Source organism: Amblyomma americanum, chromosome 7, assembly GCF_052857255.1.
Source record: "Amblyomma americanum isolate KBUSLIRL-KWMA chromosome 7, ASM5285725v1, whole genome shotgun sequence".
Taxonomy (NCBI): Eukaryota; Metazoa; Arthropoda; class Arachnida; order Ixodida; family Ixodidae; genus Amblyomma; species Amblyomma americanum.
The window spans coordinates 45,780,933-45,806,669 of NC_135503.1; the positions used below are offsets into that span (position 1 = coordinate 45,780,933).

General features: G+C 48.8%; 2 protein-coding genes across 2 annotated transcripts; one reads left to right on the plus strand and one right to left on the minus strand.

Annotated features, from left to right (window-relative positions):
* Positions 1-4,551: 4,551 nt before the first annotated feature.
* Positions 4,552-5,782, minus strand: LOC144097088 (metalloendopeptidase OMA1, mitochondrial-like). The gene has a single exon (XM_077629877.1). The coding sequence runs from the start codon at positions 5,612-5,614 to the stop codon at positions 4,565-4,567; it is 1,050 nt and encodes a 349-aa protein (XP_077486003.1). The 5' UTR covers positions 5,615-5,782; the 3' UTR covers positions 4,552-4,564.
* Positions 5,783-6,664: 882 nt separating this feature from the next.
* On the plus strand, positions 6,665-25,737 carry LOC144099026 (uncharacterized). The gene is made up of 3 exons (XM_077632025.1): positions 6,665-6,844; positions 21,216-21,562; positions 25,319-25,737. Exons 1-3 carry the CDS (start codon positions 6,731-6,733, stop codon positions 25,662-25,664), a joined length of 807 nt encoding a protein of 268 aa, XP_077488151.1. The 5' UTR covers positions 6,665-6,730; the 3' UTR covers positions 25,665-25,737.

Consider the following 25,737-nt stretch of genomic DNA (forward strand, 5'->3'; position numbering starts at 1 on the left):
TGCCCGTATCGACAGCTTGGGCTGCAGGGGTTCCCTATCGACATGCCCCGTCCACCAAGAGGTCAACGACCCCGGGAGATCGAGGACTACGTAGCCCAGCAGCGCATGGCGACAATTCCCCAGCGGCAGTCTCGGTCTCCATCACCACGCCGACCTTCGCCACAGCCCCAAAGCTCCTCCTGGATGGCGCAGAGACGGTCGCCAAGTCCCCGCCGGGAAAACTAAAGAGAGCGACCTCAGGGGGCGAGGCCGCTGGCAATCGATACGAACAAGACCCCCCGACAACGCGAACAGCGACCGACCGCGATTTAAAGGCAACGACTGCAGTACCTGAACTCGGAGATCGATTCTCGTTGGATATACCCGTGCTTCTCGATGGCTATAAGGTTAGTGCTTTGGTGGACACTGGCGCTGATTTCTCGATTTTAAGCGGAAAGCTAGCGGCGCTTCTTAAAAAAGTAATGACACCATGGTCCGGCACGCAGATTCGCACGGCTGGCGGACATGTCGTAACTCCGCTTGGCCTATGCACAGCAAGAGTCCAAATTCGCAGCTCCACATTTGTTGTCAGCTGCCTAGTTCTACCGAACTGCTCCCGTGACTGTATCCTTGGCGTTGATTTTCTCCGAGAGTATGGAGCTATTATTGACCTCCGAAAGCGCACTGTCACATTTTCTACCGAGAAAGCTGATGTTTACTCCGAGGACTGTCCACGCCGCGCCGCCCTTAGAATATCCGCCGAGAGCGTTTGGATTCCGCCACGCGCCAGCGTTTTTGTGAGTGTTCACTGCGACGGACTACGTGAAGGGACAGCGGTCGCAGAGGGCAACCTGTCCCTTTTGCTCACCCACGGCATCTGCTCAGCGCGAGGTCTCATCCATCTCCGCGACGGCTGCTCTGAGCTCCTGGTGACTAACTTCTCTAACGAGCCCCGGCACCTTTTTCGTGCTACTGCCATCGCATTCGCCGACCCCTTAGCGGAGGTTTCTGAATGTTTCGCGTTCGAAGCTGTTAGACCTGTGCGCCCATCCCTTGACATCAGCCCGGACCTTTCGGTGACTCAACAGCGAGAACTACGTGCCCTCCTACTTGAATACTCCTCCTGTTTCGCTTCTTCGTCGAAAGTCCGGCAAACGGCTCTTCTCAAGCACCGCATCATTACGCCCGACGATGCCCGCCCCATCCATCAGCAGCCGTACCGTATCTCACCGAAGGAGCGTGAGGCGATCCAAACGCAGGTGAAGGAGATGCTTTCAGATGGAATCATTCAACCTTCCAGCAGCCCCTGGTCTTCACCTGTCGTGCTGGTGAAGAAAAAGGATGGGACACTCCGCTTCTGCGTGGATTATCGGAAACTGAACAACATCACCAAAAAAGACGTCTACCCGCTGCCTCGTATCGACGACTCGCTCGACAGACTTCGTCGCGCCCAGTACTTCTCCTCCATTGATTTAAAGAGTGGGTACTGGCAGATAGAGGTCGACGAGCGGGACCGCGAAAAAACGGCGTTCGTGACACCCGACGGACTGTACGAATTTAAAGTGCTACCTTTTGGGCTATGTTCAGCGCCGGCGACTTTCCAGCGGATGATGGATACCGTTCTCGCTGGACTAAAATGGCAAACTTGTTTGGTTTATCTCGATGATGTCGTCGTATTTTCCGAAACCTTTGCCGAACACCTTGAACGCCTGAGGACAGTATTAGATGCCCTCCGATCGGCCGACTTAACGCTAAAGCCCGAGAAGTGCCACTTTGGGTACAAAGAGTTGAAGTTTCTCGGTCACCTCGTGAGTGCCGATGGCGTTAAGCCCGACCCCGAGAAAACTGCTGCCGTCGCCAACTTTCCTGTTCCTGCAACAAAGAAAAGTGTGCAACGTTTTTTGGGTCTGTGCGCATATTACCGCCGCTTCATCGCCGACTTTTCAAAGATTGCCGCACCCCTGTACCACCTCACGCGCAATGATACACAGTTCGTGTGGGCTGCCGAGCAGCAGGAGGCTTTTGCCGAGCTGCGCAGACGACTGCTAACATCCCCTGTTCTTGCGCACTTTGATGAAGAGGCTGAAACCGAAGTCCACACCGACGCGAGCAACGTCGGCCTCGGCGCCGTACTCGTCCAACACCAAGGTGGCGTGGAAAGGGTCATCGCGTATGCAAGCCGCACGCTTTCTCGCGCTGAAACAAACTATTCGACCACAGAAAAAGAATGCCTTGCGGTTATGTGGGCAACCATGAAATTTCGTCCGTACCTCTACGGCCGCCCGTTCAAAGTAGTTACCGACCACCATTCGTTGTGCTGGCTTGCAAATCTTCGCGACCCATCGGGGCGCCTAGCCCGATGGAGCCTCCGCCTCCAAGAATTCGATTACACCATTGTGCACAAATCTGGCCAGACGCACGAAGACGCTGACGCACTCTCTCGCGCGCCCGTCGGGTTAGCGGATGATAGCATAGAGGACGAGAGTGGTTTTATTGCAGTTGTCAGCGCCTCAGACCTAATGACCCGCCAGCGAGCTGACCCAGACCTGCGACCTATCATTGATTATCTGGAGGGCCGAGCTTCTGTCGTACCCCGACAATTTTCTAGAAACCTGCCGGCCTTCTGTCTCCGGAACGGCATTTTGTTTAAGAAAAACTCCAGCACTGTTGACCGAGCGCACCTCCTCGTCGTTCCGGCAGATCTCCGCGCCGATATCCTTCTTGCTTGTCACGATGAGCCGACCTCCGGCCACTTGGGCTTTGCCCGCACACTTGCACGCGTGCGCCAGGCGTATTATTGGCCCAAACTTTCTCACGCCGTCCAGCGTTACGTCAGAGGCTGCCGCGATTGCCAACGTCGTAAGGCGCCTCCTCACAAGCCAGCGGGCTTGCTCCAACCTATTGAACCCCCTCGGACGCCTTTTGATCAAGTCGGCATCGATCTTCTGGGCCCATTCCCTGTGTCATCGGCCGGTCATAAATGGATCATAGTCGCGACCGACTATTTAACAAGGTATGCGGAAACTAAAGCGGTGCAGCGCGGTACGTCATCTGAGATCGCCCAGTTTTTTATGCAACAAATCGTGCTGCGTCATGGCGCACCGTCCCACGTAATCACTGATCGAGGTACGGCGTTTACGGCACAGCTCATGCGCGACGTGTTCGAGCTCAGTCACACGAACCATCGCAAAACTACTGCCTATCACCCACAGACGAACGGGCTCACAGAGAGACTCAACAGAACGATCGCCGACATGATCGCAATGTACATAGACTCGCAGCACAAAACCTGGGACGAGATTCTCCCGTACGTCACATACGCTTACAACACGGCCACCCAGGAGACGACCCGATTTACACCATTTCGTCTGGTCTACGGACGTGACGTTCAGACGATGCTGGATGCAATGCTTCCATGCAGCACTGATGACCACCCACTCACGCCAGACGCCGAGCAGTTCGCTCAGCGCGCCGAGGAAGCACGTCAACTTGCCCGTCTTCACATTCAGCGGCAGCAGGGCACGGATGCACGCCGCTACAACCTCCGTCATCGGCACGTCGAATACCATCCGGGAGACCAAGTTTGGGTGTGGACCCCGGTACGCCGCCCAGGCTTGTCTGAAAAACTGATGTGCCGTTACTTTGGACCGTACCGAGTTTTGCGCCGCGTCACCGAAGTGACCTACGAAGTTCTTCCTGACGGGACTGTGCAGCCTCAGCGTCGTCCACCCCGCTCTGAGGTTGTGCACGTTGTCCGCATGAAACCCTACTTCACGCGGTAATGGATAGTACGCTCAGTGTTCTGCTAGTTTTCGCGTGGGACACCTTCGCCCACCTCCCTTGTACATTTTTGTGTGCTTGTGCTGTTTTTTTTTCTCTTTCCACTGCCCATACTGCAACCCCGCTTTTGTTTTTCTTTTTTTTTGGAGGGGGAGTAATGCCACCTGGTGTTCTCAGGTGGCGCTGAAGTGTCTTCGAAGACGTTGAAGTGTCTCGCGCTGGCTGGCTGGCTGCTTGCTGTATTCTGCTGGTTAGCGACCTGTCTCCCTGTTTTCCGTTACAATATACTGTCGCCTCACAGAGTCAAGCGCGCTTCCACTCCAGCTCTTCCTGCCATAGTCCCCCAGCTACAGTGTCATAGTCAGCTTTAAAAACCGCTGCTTTTTAACAGCTAGATTGTTTATCTTGCCCGAAACGCATTGAAGTCACGCAAGTTAGACGCTGACTTGGCCCCACTGGAAGTAGCTAGATGTGTAAGTTTCGGTAAATAGACGCAAACATTTCGGGCTGACGAAGCACAAATTTACTCCCTGTGTGGTCGCTAAATGCATTTAGTTTACAACAATCTACATAGATGCGTTTAATCCGCCCGAACGAACTAACGCAGTCCAACGCAATAATCGCGGTCTTCTAACAAGAGCCGAGTGGCTTCAGTCAAGATGCCCAGCAGCCGATTGCCGAAGTCATCTTGTGGTCTGTTGACTTTACATGCGACCTCAGCTAACGTACGCTGTTTTCCCAACCCTTGAGCGCCTTTTGTGCAAGAAAAGGATGTCTCGAAACAATAAACGCTTTCCTGCTGCTCTCATTTATTCCTGCGCCCGATGACTTCGCTAAGGAATGTCGCGATGCGAGCCTTGTCGTTTTTCCTGAGCTGAGGAAGCGGGGGACAGTTCCTGGCCTTGTGGAGTTCCATGGCCTTGCCCATCTGACTGTAGAGGACGCGAACCCGTTCCCGACGCGTCGGATGCGTCGACATGAGCTTCCTCGTCTTCCTCGTGCGCATGGTCCTCTTCCTCAGAGTCATGGCGTTGTCGAAGTAGGCTATGCTGTAGCGGAAGTCGAAGCAGGCCTTGGCGATCATCTGCAGCGCAAGCGTGTCGGCCTCGATTTCCATCGAGCGGCTTTGCGGCAGAAAGACGGCGTAGTGCAGCGTGCGGCTCACGAACCACGGCACCAGGGTGGCCTTCACGTCTCCGCGGACCAGGGTGAGCGAAGAGATCCAGACGAGCGTGTTGAGCTTGTCCAGGAAAAAAGATAGGGACTCCTTCTCCAGCGTGTGGTCCAGAAGACAGTGCGCCATCTCGTGGGCCACGACGAAGGAGAGCGTGTCGTCGTTCTCGCAGATCTTGAAGAGCCCGTCGAAGACGTACGTGCGGCAGTTGGGAAGCACGAACGCGCTGGGCGTCATGGAGCGCACAATGACGAACGACCACGTCCTGTTCGCTCCGCCCGGCAGGTCCTTGTTGGCGTCTATGATGGCTTGCGAGACACGGTTCAGCCTGCGGTAGTTACCGTGCTTGGACGGCTTGCGCGCCGCGAGCCAGAAGTAGCGCTGGATCATCTTGATGTCGGTGCTGACGTGCGCGCTGAACTGCTCCGGCGTGTAGGCCACGAAGCGGCGCCGGTTGCTGATGCACTGCTTCTCCAGGTGGCCGACGTAGTAGCACACAAGGCCAAAGAACATGACCGTGAGCACGACGCTCGCCCTCCGGGCGCTGAACTGCAGCGTGTAGGTGCGGACCCATTTCAGCGCGATGCAGGTAGCCAGCAGCGTTGCCAGCTGCGCAATGCCTTCGAAGGTGTTCAGCAGGCGGAAGGCACCGCGCACGAAGTCTGGCGCCGCTGCATCCATGAAGGCTCGGTCCGCATGGTGTCCGGGATGACGCCTTCTCAGTTGAATTTTGCGGTGCCCGGTCGCCGGACCTCGGGGGCGCGTCGGCGCCCAAGGGTCGGAGCCCTACCATGAGTCATGGTAGCTGCTGTACTCCGACTGTCGGCGCCAGGCGTGGCGGTGGATCACGTGGTCTGGCGCACGCCGCTTCCTCTTCGCCCTCTTAGATCATTGTGCCCACGCATTAAAGTCATATGGATGTCGGAAGGAATATATGCGTGCGTAAACTGTTGCTGGCCGTGTGTGGAAAGAAAAAAAACGCTATATTATTTCGTCCATCAAGACATAAAACAGTGTGGAATTTCTTCTTGCCTGACACGGTTCTCTTGCATCGCGCGCGCCTTCCTTTGTCTTTAGACGCGCACCGGGTACTTGAGTCGGTCCAGTGCAGTCCATCTTCCGTGATATGTTTTTCACTGCATACTATCCAATGATAGGTGTAGAGACCGGAAGCGGGAATAATGGGCATAGTAACAAACGCGGGTTAATGACATCCTAGTCGAAATCAAAAGGAAGAAAGGGAAATGACCAGGGCATGCAATGCGAAGGCCAATCCCCCACCGTGAGTATGTGCCATCGTATTTGAGGCAACAACAACAACAACAATGCGAAGGCAAGATAACTGCTGGTCCTTAAGAATAACGGAGTGGATTCCAGGAGAAGGCAAGCGTAGCAGGGGGCGGCAGAAAGTTAGGTGGGCGGATGAGATTAATAAGTTTGCGGGGATACGGTGGCCGCAGCTGGCACAAGACAGCGTTAATTGAAGAGACATGTGAGAGGCCTTTGCCCTGCAGTGGGCCTAGTCAGCCTGATGATTATGATGATGATGATGATGACTATCTAATGGATGTTAGATTACAATGATCGTATCCCAGGAATAGGAAACTTTTCCAAAAATAACTTGTCTTCACTGCATAGTTGTGTCTTCTTCGTCTGACATCGAACGCAACCCTTCTTGCACGTTGCATTAGTCTGGCTTTGGTTATACAGCGGTGCTATGTGAAAGAAGAAACCAAAAATTGCGTGAAGTAAAGGCATACGTGAGCGCTTCTTGCGGCCCGTCTTCCTTCGCTGAAGATGCCAGTCATGTGCACCCTGATCCTCGACTTGATGCTCGTGACGTCCTTGGTAGGAGTTTCGATGGCTCGAAGGCCACAGATCGCCATGGAGGAGCTCTCCAAAAAGTCAGCAGTGAGTCACCTATAAACATAGTCACTTGAGTGGCATGTAAGCAGTGTTTGTAACAAGTCCCAAGCAGTATTGCACAGGAAGCTAAGGTACAGTGCGCGATTATCATCGCCGGCAATAGTTTGCATTTACAACTAAATATACGGTATACTATATGTTTGGGTGTATGCAGAAACACGAGTGGGTGCTTCTGCACTGACGACATTATGGAATCTTGTTGCTCAATTTTACGTCAGTCGCGTGTTCGGATTGCAATTACTTTTTTCTAAACGTGCAGCAGGAACGGCTGATGAAATTTGCTGGTAGTGAAACCGTAGAGTTGGGGTCCGGGGCCCGTACCTGGAGGAACAGGCAGGAAGCCTATTGGTCGAGTGATAACGGGGAACTCTTTATTAGACCTGGGCACGGTAACTTATAAGATTAAATCACGTGACACTGACTATCCAACTACGAAGCACATATACACAAGTGAAAACACTAGACAAACCAATACACGGACACTGAAACCAATACCTACGTTACAATAGATGTTGCTGTGGTTTACCGTTTGAAAATACTCCTGCCTATATGTTAGATGATATGTGTACGAGCAATAAACCTAGTAGTTGATCCGATGTCTGCGCTCATCGTTTGTTGATAATTCCGAAGTGATTTTACGCAAATTACGTATAGCAGGCGGATATGTGCGTATTATTCTTGAAGACTATTTTCTATACAACCTTCTTCTAAGACAACTTTCTGCGTAATTTTGAAAAAAAAAATTACCCTGGGAGTAACTAGAAAGATCAGCACCTTGTGAAATTCACTTAGAGTGCGCATTTACTCAATGCACAGATCAAAATCTGCGAGCTCCCATTTAGAGAAGAGCCGGCATCAGATAATTATCTCTCTCATACAGTAACAGCTGTTAGTGCCTCAATTTCACGTAGTTGTAGTAGGGCTTCCGCGAAAAGGAGGTGAACAGTGAGTGGAACAGAGGGGAGGGACAGAGATTGGGGGGGGGGGGGGGGGGCGCACCGAGGCAGCGTCGGCGGCGGCGCAACATGTAGCAAGTAGCGAGTATTTGGGGGGTTTTAGTAGCGAGGAGCGCTGAAGCGAGTTTGATGTGTTGCGAGGGGGGTCAAGGCAGCCGCGGCGTAGGTGCGGAATATATGAAATCACGAAAAAAGAAAACAGCGCCTCGCTGGGCGCCGGACAGCCGCTCGTGCTCTTCATGCACCTGTCCTTCGAAGAGCCCGTTGTACCATAGGCAGTGCGGTCAGGACCCCGCTATATGTGTTCCTTTCTCATTCCTCTCTTAACGAGTGGCCTGCGAAAACCATAAGAGTTCGCGTCGTTGACGCGAGTACCTCGGAGTAAGCGCCGAAGCGCCACTCCCTATGTCGTGTGAAAACACAAGCTTAGTGCCAGGGGAAAGTCGGTCTGCTGGAACCTGGCTTGAGGGAGAACTCCTCAAATCATGGTCCCTGTTCGGGCTGCCTGACTTCGATGGGTCAGAGACCCCGGTAAACGTTCAGCGGTGCTGGGAGTACGCCTTAGGGTCGAAGTCTGCATATCGAGCAGAACGCGGGCACACTCCCTCTACATGCGGCGCCTCTTTCCCTTCTTCTTTCACTACCACCTTCCTACCTTCCTTTACGGCGCGGTTGAGGTATCCGCGGAGAAGTGAGAGTTACTGCGCATTTCACTGCCTCAAAACCTAATCTCCCTCTCCCTTGAGACCTGCAAAGGAGCTCGATTCAATCAGGGTCATTTACCGAAAAACTCTCTTTCCCCAATACAAATCCAATTCCATAACCATTCCCTACAACTCAATTCCATTTCCTGACATCCCATTCTAACCCATCTTTCGCTGTGGAGGTAAGGAGAGGCACCCCAGCCCGCCCCCCGGCAATGCTTTCACTAATTTAAGATTTTGGCGAGTTCTTGGCGACTAGCCTATTTTGTCGCCAGCTTCATTTGCTAAGGCAAACAGTGAAATGTAACGTATTCAGGGCTCTCCCGCGTCTGAATCGAAGCTAGTGGCAATAAATTTTCGCATAATAATTGCATAATAATTGCTTGCTGTAGTTAACGTCCGTTACCATGATTAAGAGTACATGCTCATTGCGCATGCATGCATTCATGCATGCATGCAAGCACACTCACTGTCTTAATTAAAATCGTCAGGCCGCAGAATTTGCTATCGAATTTTCTGGTATGCGGCACACTCTGAGTTGTAAGTTATCGAAGAGATAGGAAGACCCTCAATGCTTTCCGAGTTTCATGGATGCGTTAAATGTCCGACTATACTACCTAAAAGGAAACCCCATGACCTGAAGAATTCCAGCCAAGACTGTATGTATGTTAATTTATTTACTTCGAATACATAACAGCGCAGTTTGGAATATCGATTGAAAACGGGGAGTACGAAGCTGGGTAAGTAAGAGAAGCGGTGCCTGCAGGAAAATAATACGTTTTTAGCAGCGTGCCATTGATGAAGGAAAATTTGCAGGAGCCGTCTTGACTTGTCGAAACCTTTTGACGCCATTAATCATCCAATTTTGTTCACTAGGCTAGAAGAAATTGGTATTCCTGCCCCCCCCCCCCCCCCGTTATTATTTCTACAAAATTACTTGCAAAATAGATCACAAACTGTCACTATTTCAGACGTCTACTCTGATGTTGTGTTTACGAACTTAGGCGTACCACTAGGTTCTATTCTGTGTCCCCTCTTATGTTTAATTTATATTAATACCTTACCAAAGTGCCTCGGTTCCTCCAACTGCATATTATATGCTGACGTCACCACAATTTATAACTTAGATTAAAGCGTTACTAATCTTATCAAAACTAAATCATGACCTGGACAACCTTCCATCTTGGTGCAATCAACACAGTTTGACCATCAATTCTAGCAAAACGAAGTTCGTTGTTTTCAGATCACATCAACGCCAGTCGATCACTTTCCATTCCTCCTGTCTCAATTGGTCAGTATCTCATAGAAGCTAGCGATTTCGCCTCATTTCTGGGAGTGTATTTGGCCAGCAATCTGAAGTTTCATAAACGCATAACCAATTAATATAAAGAAGAAATTGGCATACGGTTTGAGAACCCTTATTAAAGCCCGTCCATACTTTTCTGACAGCACATTAATATCCTTATATTACGCATTTATACACTCACACTGCAGTTACTGTATAGTATGCTGGGGAACCACGTATGCTACTCATCTAATATGATTGCAGATAATTCAAAATCAAGCCATTCGTATACTTACCTACAGTTCTTATTACATCGATCTAGCATTTATTCTTCAGGATCATAACACCCTCTATCCATTCGTATACTTATCTACAGTTCTTATTACATCGATGCAGCATTTATTCTACAGGATCATAACATCCTCTCCGTATCACAGCTTTTTAGATACTCTCTTGTCATTCTCATGTACAAACTTGTCAACAATATAATCTCTCTTCCACTCATACCACAGTGTTATCTTGTAAACGACAACATAACCCGGCTTGCACTCAATAACAATATTGCCCTGCCTAAAGTACGCACCAATTACGGGAAACAGGCAATTCATTTCTTATGAGTTGCTGTCTGGAATACTATACCAATAGAACTAAAAAAATGCTCATTCAATCTTCATCTTTTAAGCACACTTTAAACCATCAATTTTTAGCCAAGAGCCCTTATCGTGATTAATTCGTTTCCTTTTCTTATTACATGTACTTTGCACTGCCTCCTAACCTTTGTTATAATTCAGTATGTTTCAGTGGTCCTTTGTAATAGCTTTTTAATAGTGTTTATTTCTCTCCCATGCATCTCTTTTTTGTTGTACCTCATATGTATATATTCAATTTCTCATATTCATCTGATCTGTCGCAGTTGTTAAATGTTTTACACGATGTATTTGATTAGGAGTTCCCATTACAGTTTTTGACTTCGGGACCTCCATCTGCATGATATACTGTACGTATGAAATATATTAACAAATAAAGACTGATTCTGATTTTGAAAAGAAATTTGCTAGCATTCTGTATGTAGCAGTTAACAACATAATAACGACGCACGAAAAGGTCAGACAAGTATTATGACATTACGACATACTCATCAGCAGCAATTACATACTAGTTAAGAAATTATAAATATAGTTAAAATATTTAAGATCTAATCTGAAAAGTTGACAGGAGCTATCCTGCGCAAACAGGGCATTGGTAACATGATGCCCTATGAAAACATGGCAGAATTTTCTTTTTTTTTTCTGAACTACAGGATGATGGACACTTAGTGAAGTGCCGTGAAAGAGCTGAGAAATTAAAGCTCTTTGTTAATTAAAAGACGTCCATCATAGCCTGAGTGTCGCTTTGGGACGTTAAACCCCGATAAACTATAAAGGTCTTTTTTGGAACAGAAAAGGAGGAAAAACATTTTAGAGCGGTAGTTGTTTAAATTGGAGCAGAAATAACTACCCTTTGATATGAACTTGGGAGCAGAGACCATTCTTGCCGCACAAGCTGCGCAACAGTATGGGCGTCACACGGACTGTTTTTAGTAACCGCCGTCGATACCATCTAAGGTAAGAAGGGGCTAGATAATGTAACACTTTTTTTCGTTTTGTTTACTTTCACCCTGCCCATTGATAAGGACGAGGCAACAACGCACGCGCCGCTCATGGTCATCAACAATGCCAGAACCAGGATAAAAAGCTCTTGTTACATTATCACCTTGTCATTAAAAACCGACTCGCCTCAAAACAAGGTCATAGATGCAAATAAGACAAGTCTAAACAAAGCAGGGCACCCGAGTGCAGGGGCCTCGCAGGAGCATTCCCTAGCTGCTCCGTGCGCTGCAGTTTGGCGCGCGCGAGTGGCGCCACCTGGTTAACAGCGGTGGCGAAAGGCGGACGCAGCCAATGCAGCTCTCTGGTTCAGTTTGCAGTGAGCGAGGCGAGCGGTAAGGTGTTTCGTCCGAAGGCGAAAACAAACCTGGATAATTATGGGTGCTTTACCTACTGCTGTGTTTACCCAATGTCATAACAGCTATAAACACACTGCAGTCAAGGTACTGAATATATTTAAACGCTTTCCTTGGACATCGTGCATGCTCGCTCATGCACAGAGGGTCTGCTAGAAATGAATGCACTGTGGAATTAAATTCATATGTGAACTGGGAAAGGGTTTACATTGACTGGGGTGTTTTGAACGTGCCATCACTGGTAGGACAGGAGCTCCTTTGTCTTTATGTAGAGCGAAGGAATGCGCTCAGTCAGTCACAGGAAGTGGTCTACGATGAAGTTCTTGGAGCTAGCATCTGAAGTTTAAGTCTTCATTTGTTATGCTCATCGGTGGTTCAGCGTGTCAATTTTATTTCTAGTTTTTTTTTTTCGTGTGTGTGTGTATGCTGTGGGAGCGACGGCGTACTTCTGAGAGTGCTTATGTCGTTTTTCATATTGTTTTAGCTAAGCTTTTGTGTATTTATTTGCATCATTTTATTTCCTTCACTGGTTTAAAATTCTGTATCTTTATTTGTTGCATTTATGAGATCTCAGATCCTGTTCTGGACGAATAAAAAGAAAAATAGAGAGTGGTTCAAATTTCTCTATATATATATATATATTTCTTGGATTTCACAACATCACTAAACCCTTAATTTCGGGAATTAATCTCTTGATTTTAATTGGATTGATCGTCCCAATGCAACGCAGACTATAAGGGGCGCCATAGTAGGACGTTTCAGATAATTGCAACCACTTGGGGTTCTTTAACGTGCACTGACATCGCACAGTACGCGGGCCTCTAGAATTCTGCCTTCACCAAAATGCGACCGCCACAACCAGGATCGAACACGAGTCATTTGGGTCAGCAGCTGAGCACCATAACCCATGAGCCACCGCGGCGGCCTTTCTATAGTTTAGTATTTACCAAAAGAGAAATACGGCCAATTAATTTATGTAATTGGTGCCTTCATGAAATTCTTGAGATGAAAGTCCTGTGGAAGATACTTAGGAAGAAACTCATCGTCTTTTTGTATGCTTAGAGCTATGCTTCTCTGAGAGGAATACAAAAAGTAAAGCAGTGTCGACCCTGCAGGATAAAGAGCACTATCATCTGATATATATGTGCTGTAAGTTTGCGTTTTTCGCCATTCTAGCCGACCATTCATATAGTCGATGTCACAGTGGATGTGAATTACATAGCTGAATTCATTATTTGAGTCAGAGCCTTGTTTCTCAAACTGTAAAGGTACATAATTAATCTCAATAAGCTGAACTGCACTGCCGGATATTGCAGAGCCGTCGGGAATGCAAAACAATCATTGTTGCTTGGAATGAGTAATCAGCCCAACCTGAAAGCAATTGAAACGAAATGCAGCAGTGGTGGCGTCAAGGCTTTGAATGCGTTGAAATCCGCAGAGAAGCAGGCGTTCACTCAGAATGGCATCGCGGTCAATGCGCGTCTCCGGGCTGGCGCGAACGCATCGGGCATGGAGGAAGGCTCAGGGCCGCCAGGGACAGTCTCGAGATGGGCGCGCGCGCACTCCCTTCGAGAGACCGGTCGTGACTGGGCGTCCGGTTAACGCGGCGAGTGCCACGAGCCGGCGCTGGCGACGTGGTCGCTGCTGGCGCCACCATACCAGCGCACGGAGCCCATACCGGGTGTTTCATCGAACACTTTCAAAAATTCCTGAAAATATTGGGTTCAATATAGCAAAAAAAATAGGTGTAGAATCACACTCTCAGCGCCGGCGGACACAATATGCTGCAAAACCCCTCTATTTATATATTTATCTAGATAATTAACAAAACCCCACGAATTTTTTTTTAATTATCGTAGCAGGGTGGTTAGTCAGAATTGGAAGTTGGATGCCGTGAACAAGTCGATGTCATATCAGTTTTTGAAACGAAGAAAAACTCAATTGCTAGAGCCCTGCAGCGACCGAAACTGAGCGCACGCGGAGCGCCGGAAGTATTGCGTAAGCGAAGCGTCCGCTGGTCACGTGTCGTAGTGATTGCAGTGCCCGATTCGAAACGCGCGTGCTAACTTTCCTCGCTTGAGAACCTCGGCGCTCAGCCTAGACTGCGGCCGGCGTTATCGACTGCTTGTCGCTCGGAGCAAGGAAAACTATAGTCATCGTCAGTTACGGGAGCGTCCATTCTGAGAGCCCTGATGGGGGAGCATCTGCAGTTTTTTTTTTATTTGTGTGTGTGCGCCACTTCTGGAATGGCTGTCCGACGGGCTCGTTTTTGTGCGTCATCATGAATTTGTTGACTCACTAGGTGATCTTTTGTTTTCTTACAATCGCTGCGCATCAGGAACCACTTCCGAGAAAGAAAAGATTTGTCAGCGTGGCAAGGAGAGCTTGCACGGCAGTGACTCTGTGCTATCGGGCAGTTAGTTGTTCTTGCGGTTGTGTTAGCGCGTGCTAGCTTCAGTTTCCCGATAGAGCGCAGCCGTTTGCACTTCAGTTGCTTGTCTTGGAGGTGCGCGTGTGTCAAGGCCATTGCAGTGCCAGTGTTTCAAATCACTTGAATGTGTGGAAGTGCCGCCTAGGATTGAAACGTCACGCCACATTGTGTGAGTTGTGGGAATGGCCGCGCCAGTGCAACCCCAATGCTCCACTGCTGAGAAGGTGGACATTGTGATCGCTTATGTGAGCGCTCAAATGGACGCGGAGCTGGCATCCAGACTGTATGCTGCCCAACATCCTGGTCATCGTGTGCCGACTCGTCCCACGTTCGTATCGATATTTAATCGATTTAGGTCTACTGAATCAATTCATGTTCAGAAAAGGAAGAGACCAGAAAGCGCAACCGCCGATTTTGACATTGATGGATGTCCTCGCGTACGTTTCTGTCAGGCCAGAAGCAAGTGTCAGGGAAATCGCTAACGCGTACGCAGCCAGCCCGGCATCAGTTTGGAGGTCACTATCAAGACACAGCTACCACCCCTATCATGTGTGTCTTCACCAGGAACTGACACCGAATGGCTTTCAGTAACGGCTTGATTTTTGCAACTGGTGCCTAATTAAATGTGATGAAGACCCGGAATTCGTGCACAAAGTGCTTTGGACAGACGAGGCCCAATTTTGCAGGGACTTCAGTGTCCACTTGCACAATGCGCATTATTGGTCCGACAAGAACCCACATTGGCTTCGCAAGCACAAGCACCAAGTAAGATGGTCAGCGAATGTTTGGTGTGGCATTTATGACGGCCGTATTGTCGGTCCTACTTCATCCACGGAAACCTCACCGGGAAAAAGTACAGAGACTGCGTCATAAAAGGCACCGTCTCTGAATTTGTCTCAGAGCTACCACTGGTCGGGTTGAAAAAAAAAAGTGGTTTCAGCATGACGGAGCCCCGCCACATTTTTTTCTGTTCTGCAGTCCATTTCCTGGAGAGCACCTTTCCCAACCAATGGATGGTTTCCATGATCGCCCGACTTGTTACCACTGTTACCTAAGGAGTGTATCAAGATATCAATTGAAAAGATTCTCCGAGAGATTCTCATTTATGCTGTGAATTCCGTCAAAGACTGCATTCTACTGTGCATCGCAATGGACGGCAAGCATTTTGAATACGTGATGTGAAAACGGCTTCTTTTCATCACATATACTAGTTCCTTCCTGGAGTGTCCAAGTGGGGCTGCAGCCGACTGAATCCATAAAAGGTACAGCTTTCATTCATTCCTGTTTGTTATACAACTAGAATGTGCTAAACATCTGCGGAAAAGATTTCCTAATTAAGTACTAGCACTTCTTACAGCACGGGACGTGTCTGATCCAGCACACGGCAACCGTAATGAGCCAGCCGGTACGAAGCATGCACCTTGGTGCAAAAATTGCAACATTTTCTGTTGGAATCTTTTAATCTACGAAGGCATTCTCATTTATTGCAGCAGTCAAGCCGATACCGCATAAAAGAAATAGATGCTTGACAGAAATAATGCCATGCATGTCGATATACTGACACTATTTAACGTTAAACAGTAATCTGCACACTGTCAGAGAAGATTACCTTTATCCCTTTCGCGAAGCTAGAGACGAAAATAAAAAAGCTTTTAAAGCTTTTCCAGAGTTAAGCAGGCAGGCAGAGCGCCAGGTGTGCTTATCAGTGTTCCCAAAAGCGGGGGCCGCGTAGCAGACGATGACTATAGTTTTCCTTACTCCGAGCGACGAAGCAGTCGATAACGCCGGCCGCAGTCTAGGCTGAGCGCCGAGGTTCTCTAGCGAGGAAAGTTAGCACACGCGTTTAGAATTGGGCTCTGCGTTCACTACGACACGTCATCAGCGGACGCTTCGCTTACGCCGTACTTCCGGCGCTCCTCGTGCGCTCAGTTTCGGTCCTGTGCGGGGAAAAAGCGTCGGATTTCTTCGCACCGCAGGGCTCTAGAAATTGAGTTTTTCTTGGTTTCAAAAACTGATATGATATCGTCTTGTTCACAGCAGGACTAGCCACCAAGCTACGACAATTAAGAAGTTAGTGTGATTTTGTTAATTAACTGGATAATTAGAGGGTTTTGCAGCATATTGTGTCCGCCGGGGCAGAGTGTGATCCTACACCTATTTTTTTTTGCTATATTTAACCCAGTATTTTCAGGAATTTTTGAAAGTGTTCGATGAAACACCCGGTATATTGCTTTAACCTTCATATTGCCTTCCATGTCTTTCGTTTCTTGTTAGGTGCATCGGCAAGTGTTCTCCTGAACCGGCATGGATTCAGTCAGTTGCTATGCTCCTGTGAGCCTGCTGTTCTGCCCCAAAGCAGAGCAATGCACCGGGCAGCAGCGGATAGTCTTTCGTTAACTGCGTAGCTAGCATCATATGCTGCCTGAACACGGGGGCCACATCTTTACATGCTCATTGACTATATTCAGCCGGCTTTTCTGACATCGAATAGAGCAAAACCCGGTTAATTCGGATTTCACGGGATCGGGGAAAATGTACGAATTAACCGAATGTCGAATTATCGGGGTACCGAAGAGAAACCGTAACAAAGTGTCCCGCATCAACGTGCCTTTATTTCATAGAGGAAAAAATTCTGTAATCGTAGATCGCTTGATGCGAGAAATTTGCGAGGCAATCACCATTTTTCTCAGTTCCGCCAAGTGGTACAGTGTGAGCACACTGTCGGATGAAAGAGCACAGAGACACTCGGAGCATCAACGCCCTCCCCGTGATAAAAAAGCAAACCCTGGTTATAGGCCGTCGCGGTGGCTCAGTGGTTATGGCGCTCGGCTGCTGGCCCGAAAGACGCGGGTTCGTTCCCGGCCGCGGCGGTCGAATTTCGATGGAGGCGAAATTCTAGAGGCCCGTGTACTGTGCGTAGTCAGTGCACGTTAAAGAACCCCAGGTGGTCGAAATTTCCGGAGCCCTTCACTACGGCGTCTCTCATAGCCTGAGTCGCTTTGGGACGTTAAACCCCCATAAACCATGAACCAAACCAAACCCTGGTTATACTTTAGAAGAACTTCTATATGGGCTAGATGGTTCATTTCGATCCAGAAAGGAAAACAGTGGCGCCGAAAAAACACGCACACACACGGCAGAAGAACGAAGGACAAGCGCTAACTTCACCTGACTTTATTCTCTGGAAAGCGAGCAAATATACAGATCACCTAGGCATGCGCCGACAGAAATCTCACGTGGTTATACGCACACGACGTAACGACAAGAAGAACGCTAACAGAGCAGTATGCGACGCAACGAAAACAAAGAAGAATTTGATGAAGAACAATACCCCCCCCCCCCCTCCCGCCGGTCGAGATCTTCTCGACTGATGATCACAGCGATGAGTTGGGCCTTGGAACTGTTTGGCTGAACACCAGCGCCACTTATGTTTTAGTGACCAGACTTTTAAAAGTCGGCCACTCACCATCGTGATCACCTATACACTCTGGCGTCATGGGTACATGTGATTTCCGTCGCATGTCCGAATTAAACGAAGAGCGGACAAATTCGTCCGAATTAACGAACGTTTCATTGCATAGAGTAGAACGTACGCTTGACGGCACAGCACGGGGTGTCCGAATTGCCCACTTTTACGAACTAACGAGGGCCGAATTAACGACGTTTTACTGTATATACAGGGTGTCCACGCTAACTTTAGCCACGTTTTAAAAATATGCCGCGGCACTCAGACGACGCGACCAAATGCATGTTGCTGGCTATTGTATGGAGCAACTCACACTATTTTTTGTGTTGTGCTTAATTGTATAATTAGTCGATACTAATTAACCAACTTCACAAGCAATGAAGATACGCGAAAAAGTCCAATGAGAAAGTTGTAGAACGGTCCGCGAAACGTCCAATTGAACAGTTTCTTACTGTCCATCCATTACGTATTGGCTTTTTTTCGCTGTCTGCAGATGCCCGCGAAATACAAAAATACCACGTGACATGCCCGCTTGCGCGCCGCGATTGCAGTGCTCTCAAACGTTCCGCGTAGGAACGAACAGAACATTTAGCCCGGTGTGCTGCAGCTTAAAAGGTGACAGGGCTGCGACGCAACAGCTGGCTGTGCGATATAGGCAAGCGGTATGCTTCCCTTGTGGCGCTTGATAGCGACAAGCAGACGCAGTCCTTATCGCTTGTGCTCGCGTAAATCGCGCACCCAGCGCCTGCGTCGCAGCCCTGTCACCTTTTTAAGCAGCGGCACACCGGGCCAAATTATCTGTTCGTTCCTACGCGGAACGTTTGAGAGCACTGCAATCGCGTCGCGCAAGCGGGCATGTCACGTGGTATTTCAATTTGTATTTCGCGGGCATCTGCAGCGAGCGAAAAAAAGCCGATGCGTAATAGATGGAAAGAGAAACAGTTCAATTGGACGTTTTGCGGACCGTTCTACAGCTTTCTAATTGGACTCTTTCGCCTATCTTCGTTCCTTGCGAAGTTGATTAATTAATTATTCTCTACTAATTATGCGATTAAGCATAACACAAAAAATAGTGCGAGTTGCTCCATGCAGTAGCCAGCAACATGCATTTGGTCACGTCGTCTTAGAGTGCCGCGGCATATTTTTAGTCTGGCGAAAGTTAGCGTGGACACCCTGTATACAAGGGTGTTTCACCTATGACTTTCCAGTTTTAAAAATAGGCTTTTTGAGTTAGAAGAGCGCTTTTTTCGGCATAACATTGTCAGCGGTGTAGTACACCAGAATACAGCTAAGATGTGCTAACTAGCAGGCTGGTTAACTAATACTGAATTGTTAACTTTTTAACTATTTCTTGTATGCTCCCTAGTTATTTAGAAGCGTGTAATTCACCGTAAGTAATATTCATATAAGTTTTTTATAATTTCAAAAACGCGGTTACCCTCGGCGCTGTTGCCAAAATTTGCCTATTTCGACGATTTACATGCACTGGAGAGGTTGCTTTGCCTGCAAGCTTCTCGAAAGCGCATGTATTTTGGTGCGATCTAGCAAAAATTTCTTGGGCCACAGCGCCGAGGGTAACTGTGTTAACGAAATTCTAACAACTAATATGGATATTACTTACGGTGGGCTACACGCCGCTCAATAATTAAGAAACCTAACAGTAATAGTTAAAAAGTAACAACTCAATATTGGTTAACCAGCCTGCTAGTTAGAGTGTGTTAGCTCTGTTCTGATGTACCACACCGCTGACAATGCTATACAGAAAAAAATCTTTCTTCTAGCTCAAAAAGTCTACTTTTTAAAATTGTGGAAAGCCTTAGATGAAACACCCCGCATACTATCCTTTGTATGTGTCAAAAGAAACACTTTTCTTAATGGAATGTTGTCTCAACTAGAGTTGTAAAACATGCCCACAACATAGCTTTCGTGTTTTGTGTTTTCCTCGTCTGAAAAGCACTGTTGTTAATATTCGCCAACTCGCCTATTCGATATCTTTGTCTTTAAAACACAACCAACAATGCGGCTCATCGCGTGGGATATCGACTAATTTCGACGCGGCAAGAGTGGCAATCTATACCAGCATTGCTCGTTCATGATTATGTTTTACCTCCTCACTTCAACACATATCGAGGTACCGGTAGCAATGAGAGGTTCATCTATTTATAGGCCAGGAGTGACCATAGATCTGGATGATAATAATGAAATTCGCATTGAGAAAAGAGTAGGTTAGAGTGCTTTTAGCAGGCACTATCAGGCTATGGACAGCTCAGCTTACCAATGTCCTTGAAAAGAAAAGCCTGCAAAAGTTGCATCCTGGAGGTACTTACTGAACTGTCAGACACTTAAAGGCTAGCAAAAAAATTGGAGGGGACGCTTAAGGTCCGCCTTAAGGGTATGACGCGACAGCGTTTATAGGTTAATTCCCATATATGCAGAAGTCATTCTCTGCATTCATAGATCCCTGGGAGTCCTCATACCCCTCCTGGCGCAGTGGTGCAGCTGTTAAGCGATGCGCCACTGCCCTGCAATGGCAGGTGCTCCCAGAGGTGGGCCTTGTGCGACCCAGGTTGCTCTTCGCAATCATTAACTGCCACCTGCCACGGTAGGCAGTTCACTATACGGTAGGAAGGTTGTGATGACGCCGCATGGTCACGTGAACTAGGCGGCCCACGTGCCTCCTAGGTTACACCTGCCGGATCCATGCTCGTGATTTTTCGCCCCCAACGCGGACGCCGGATTTTCTGGAGAACGGAGCCTCTAACGTTGTCGCGTTAATACCAAGGTAGATGTACACTGGTAGCGAAGGCTCCATAGACGCCCATTGGTCCAAAAAATGGCGGCTCGTGGGCACTCCAGCGCCCCCTGGATTTTGGGGGGCAAACTACGCAAACGTGACGTAGAATGACGTCACGCATACGTATGCTTTTGGCGCGAATTATAAAGCGGTCTTTCTGTAGAATCCGCGTTTTCGAGCCCGTACCTCTCGAAGGTTGCTGCCTTTCAGCGCGCCCCAACCTTTGCCAGTCAAATGTGCTCGAGTTCCTGCTAGTTATGGCCTTGTTAATGTGCAATTGGGAACGCAATGAAAGTGACTGGTAAAGGAGGAGCAGCATAGAAAGGCAGCAACACTTCCAGACACTGGCGAAGCATGCATGTTTCGTAGTCCACTGTGGCCGGGTTAGCCGGGTATCGAAACAAGGCCTGCAAAGACGCGCTGTAATGCACCGCACACTCATGAATAGGGGGCAGGTCAAGAGTGTTGCAAAAATACAAAATTTGCCAGGTTTTAATAAAATGACTTACCTCTTTCATAAAACAAGGTGCTAATATATTTTTTTCTTTTCTATTGGCAGATTACATTCCAATTTTGTAGCTTTATCATTTCTTTATATGAGTGTTTTGCCCCCCATCCTCTGGTTGTGCTGCAGTCGCGCTAAACCACTTTTCGGCCGAGCCTTCGCCACCACTTTAAATCCGCCTTGTTAATACTATGAACGCTACGTACCGCGCAGTCCACGCATTCGGAGGTCGACGCCAACGGCGGGGGAGGACAACCGGCGCCTCTGAAGCCGGCCGCCGTGTCATCCTGCTACTTCAACCGCGACTGCAAGCCGCGCGAGATGTGCGTGAAGCCGGAGGGCAGCGGCGCGCTCACGACGGGCGTCTGCAGCCTGCGCTCGTCCGAAGTGAAGCCAGCCCGAGCTTCCGAGCACGGCCTCGACCTGCACTACGTTGTACGCAACCGAGTGCGCCGGAGCGCCGCAGCCTCCGGACCCCGTCGGAGGAACGATCTTCTGCGCCAGCTGCTCGGAGAAGGCAGCCAGCTGTCCCGCGCCCTCAACGCCTACGTCCACGCAAAGTACGCTATACGCTGACGGTCTCTGAACGGCACCAATATAGAACCTCTCTAACTCAAATCCGCTTAATTCGAATCTTCGGCTTATTCGAACTAACGCTTTCCTTTCGTCAACATCAAGTGTAGACACTGTAAACTTATAGAAGTTGACCTGTATCAATACAGTAGGACAGGGTTAAGTGGAGAGATATGAGAAAAGCATTTGTCCCGAAGTGGGTGTAGTCAGGCTGATGATGATGATGGAGTACCACGTTATAATTGCTGGGATGTCTTTTTCACAGAAAACAGAGCTTTTACAAGCTAGAAAAGAAAAAAAAATAGAGTCGCCATCACCAGCCGATTTCGCAAGTAAAATGCGTTCGCCGACATCGAATTTTGGTCGCGGATCTCAAAGGCTACGCTACACCAACATTCACTACAAAACAGTACAATCCGTTCTTTTCCGTAGCGACGTCACGAATAGATTGGCGGGAAAATTTTTAAATCAATTTTTCTCGCCGTTAAATGCGTCTTTTGCTGCCGGGGAAACGTCAACACAGCCAGAAAGACTCAAAGAAATGTTTACTGTGAACAATAATTGGATTAAACTGTCCTCAATGTCCATTTAAAAGGCGCTCCGTAATTCGAACGTAGCATGATTCGAACACATTTTCAGTCCCCCCCCCTTCCCCCCAGTCATCGAGCGTGATAAGCTTCGCAAGGGTAGCTCTTCCCAGACGGAGAGACGCCCACTGTTGTCTGCTCAGACGCTACCGCGCTACCTTGCCAATTGTTCCAGTCAATCACACTCCACGTCTTCTACAGTTTAGTATGTGTACTTGATTGCAACTCCTGTAGCATTTAGAGCGTAGGAGAAAAAATGGGGTTGGCCACGACATGTAATTCGAAGGCAAGATAACCGACAGTCGTTAAGGGTAACGGACTGGATTCCAAGAGGAGGCAACTGTAGCAATGGACAGGAGAAAATTAGGTGGGCAGATTATAAGGTGGGCAGATTAGGAATAGGGTGGCCGCAGCTGGCACACGACAGGATTAATTGTAGAGACATGGGAGATGCCTTTGTCCTGCAGTTAGCGCAGTCAGGCTGGTGATGATGATGATTATGAAGATGAGAACACCTTGTTGAATAGATTTACCTTGTACTGAAAACAAAAGTGCAAAAGAGACCCAAGCACGGGAAGAAGAGATGGACGGGGCGCTTCCCGTCTGGTCTCCTCTTGTCCTCGCGGCTTTCGCGCTCTTCGATTAAATTTAAAGGGGCTCTGAAGGAAGGAAAACGTTTATTGAGTTCTAGAGAGTAGGTGAGCAATTTGGCGGAGTCAGGTGTGTCGTCCGTCTTCTTAGCAATGATCGTCTGCCCCTAGTCCAGGGCTCCGCTGGATGTCGCTGCCAGCTGTGCTCGCCGGATCAGCCCAAGTTGCACGTCCTGACGGTCGCTGGAGAGCATTCCTTACCATTGCTCCGCACTCTGGTATTTTTGGTGCCACCTCTATTTTCTGGCAGGCCCACGTTATGTGATAGAGCGTCGGTGTTTCATGGCACCATGGGCATTTGTCTGTGTATTGAATGGGTTGTATTTTGTTGAGTGTATTTAGATTCGGGTATGAGCCCGTCTGTAGCAGCCTGCAGGCGACGGCGTCTTCCCTGGAGATGTATGTGGTGGGGGGTACCGTTTCCTGCAGCCCTTGTAGTGGTTTAAGATTGCCGAGTAATCTCTAGGGACAGGTTCGGCTTCCTCGAGGTCGCTTGTGGGGGGAGCTCGGTAAAAAGTGTACCCTCGAGCTACCCTGTCGACCGCTTGGTTGCCTTCCACTCCCGCGTGTCCCGGCGTCCATACCATCATATGTTTTATTGGTTCTTCTTCTGTGCTTTGTTTGGGTCGGTCCCCAGAGCGGAGTATGCGGAGCGCTCTGTGACCTATTCTGCCTAACATGAAGTTTCGGCATGCCGTTTGAGAGTCGGTTAGTATTGTTAAGGATCGCTTAGTCCGGTAGCCCTCCGCTGCCGCTAGAGCGACGGCCACTTCTTCAGCCTCGACTACCGTGCAGTCCCGTAGCGACGCGCTGATGATTTCCCGCATGTCCGAGTTTATCACAGCCGCTACCGCGTTGGGGTTGTTTTGTCCCGTCGTTCTGTGGTATGTGGCTGCGTCCACATACACCGTTGTTGTCTGGCGGGCTAGTGATTTTTGGATGTAATCGGCTCTCGCCTTTCTGCGTTCTTCGTGTAGGTTGGGGTCCATGTTCTTGGGGATGGGGGTCACTCTAATTGTGCCCCGTATGCCGTCCGGGATAGTCGCGGTTCGCTGGATTTCTTGTATTTGTTCGTTGCATCCCAACTTCTGCAGAAGCTCCCTGCCAGACGGAGTCTGCTGTAGTCTCTGCAACTGGGTGCCTCTCTCAGTTCTTCAAAGTTGTTATGAAGTCCTAGTGCTAAAAGCTTCTCTGTGGATGTGCATTGCGGTAGGGGCTCTGAAATACATTTCCGAGGGGAGCGCATGAACTCGCTCAATCACTGCGTTGTGTTGTCATGAACACCTGAGCCAAATTATACGCTTCTACACGCAGCGGAGAACCCGCAACCACGCGCGAAAGTTAGCGAGCCCTTACCGGCGACATTTTCATGCTCGCACCCTCCTCCGTTGCTCGCAAGACTATTGGTTAGTCGTTCAAACGTCGGGCAGCTACCACGGCCGCGGCCATTGAACCGTGTAGCTACGGCGGGTCAGGGTTCCGCCCCCGGAGGCGGGGCTATCGGAGGAGCGCCGACGTTCCAGCGTGAATAAAAGCAGCGAGAGGAGAGGGAAAGGCGCGAAGACGCTGAAATTCAAATTTTGACTACAGATAATTCATTTTCTACAAAGCGCAATAAAATTGTTGCTCGAAAATATTCGTGAAGCGACGTGCTTTTACATCCCAGGCTTAGCGCAACTTTATTAAAGCCCCTTTCAGAGCCCTTTTAAAGCGGCCATGAAACGGTATTTACTGGGTTAGGAAAAGCGCGCGAGCGATCGACATTCTGTCACTCGTCACAACACCGCAAAAAAAAATAATAAGCTAGCTTCATTAACGCCGAAGATATCGGCGATTAAAAAAATTATGGTCCTCCTCTCAACTCATACTCCACAGCGCCCACGTCAATTAGGCACGACCAATGAGAAGGCTCGCCCAGATTGTTATTCATGTCATCGGCGAGGCTAAGGACGCGCGGTGAAGTGTCGCCCTTATCGGTCACGAGCAGGAACTTGTAAAAATAATTGGTAAATTATATATAAGGTCCATGCATAGATTTTAAATTTGGCTCGAATACTCATGAAGACAACCTGTAGATTTATTGCATAGGAATATGAACATCAAAATCATTTCAGGGTCCCTTTAATAACTTGGTTTCAGTATTCCGGTCGTGCTCGATAGCGTAGTGCCCTCGTGCAGTAGCCAGCGAAGCTGATATGATCGCGCCGCCGCGGGTTCGAAACCCTGTTGGGGCGATATTCATTTTATTTCTGCATGGACTGTGGATATTCTAGATTTTGCCAAGGTCACCTTCAAAGTCTTCACACAAACTTGGTGAGCTGGTAAGACGTCGTGATGCACTACAAGTGCAAAGGTTAGGAGCGCAACTCCTTATTGCCCGTTCAAAGCGGCTACGAAGCAGCTGCTTCGTATACGTAATGCGGGTATACCTATTAAACAAAATAAATAAAAAAATACTAAATGTAAGTTAAAAGGACTAGCTCCCAACCACAGTACATCCATGCAGATATCCAACTGAATGGGAGAACGCCAAAACTGACATCAAGCAGGAGAGAACGGGCAAGGATTCCGCTTCTGCGAACTTGGACCCCACGGGAGGCACGGCAGACCCAGACCTGCTGGCTATTTTAGATGTGGCACACAATAGGATCCTGGAATCATCTTCCCAGTACGAGATGTCCGGCGCTTCAGGCGAAGTCAAAGCCGCACCAGAAGTCGGTGGAAAGCATGGAGCCGCTTCCAGCTCGCAGGCCCCGGTCAAGGTGGACGATGCGGTCGTTGATGTGAAGGAAGACGACATGGCCAGTGGACCCAAGAGGCGACGCATGACGGAGCCCACAAATTATCTCTAATGGCAACGAGTGAATTGGGGCGGAGCAACCAGCACTGGTCAGGTAGTGTCTATATTGCGAAAGTAAACGAAGA

Coding starts and splice junctions, on each gene's coding strand:
- LOC144097088 (XM_077629877.1), bottom strand. CDS start 5,614: ATGGATGCAGCGGCGCCAGACTTCGTGCGCGGTGCCTTCCGCCTGCTG.
- LOC144099026 (XM_077632025.1), top strand. CDS start 6,731: ATGCCAGTCATGTGCACCCTGATCCTCGACTTGATGCTCGTGACGTCC. Junction 6,845..21,215: donor AGCTCTCCAAAAAGTCAGCA/GTGAGTCACCTA, acceptor CGTACCGCGCAG/TCCACGCATTCGGAGGTCGA. Junction 21,563..25,318: donor AACGCCTACGTCCACGCAAA/GTACGCTATACG, acceptor ACATCCATGCAG/ATATCCAACTGAATGGGAGA.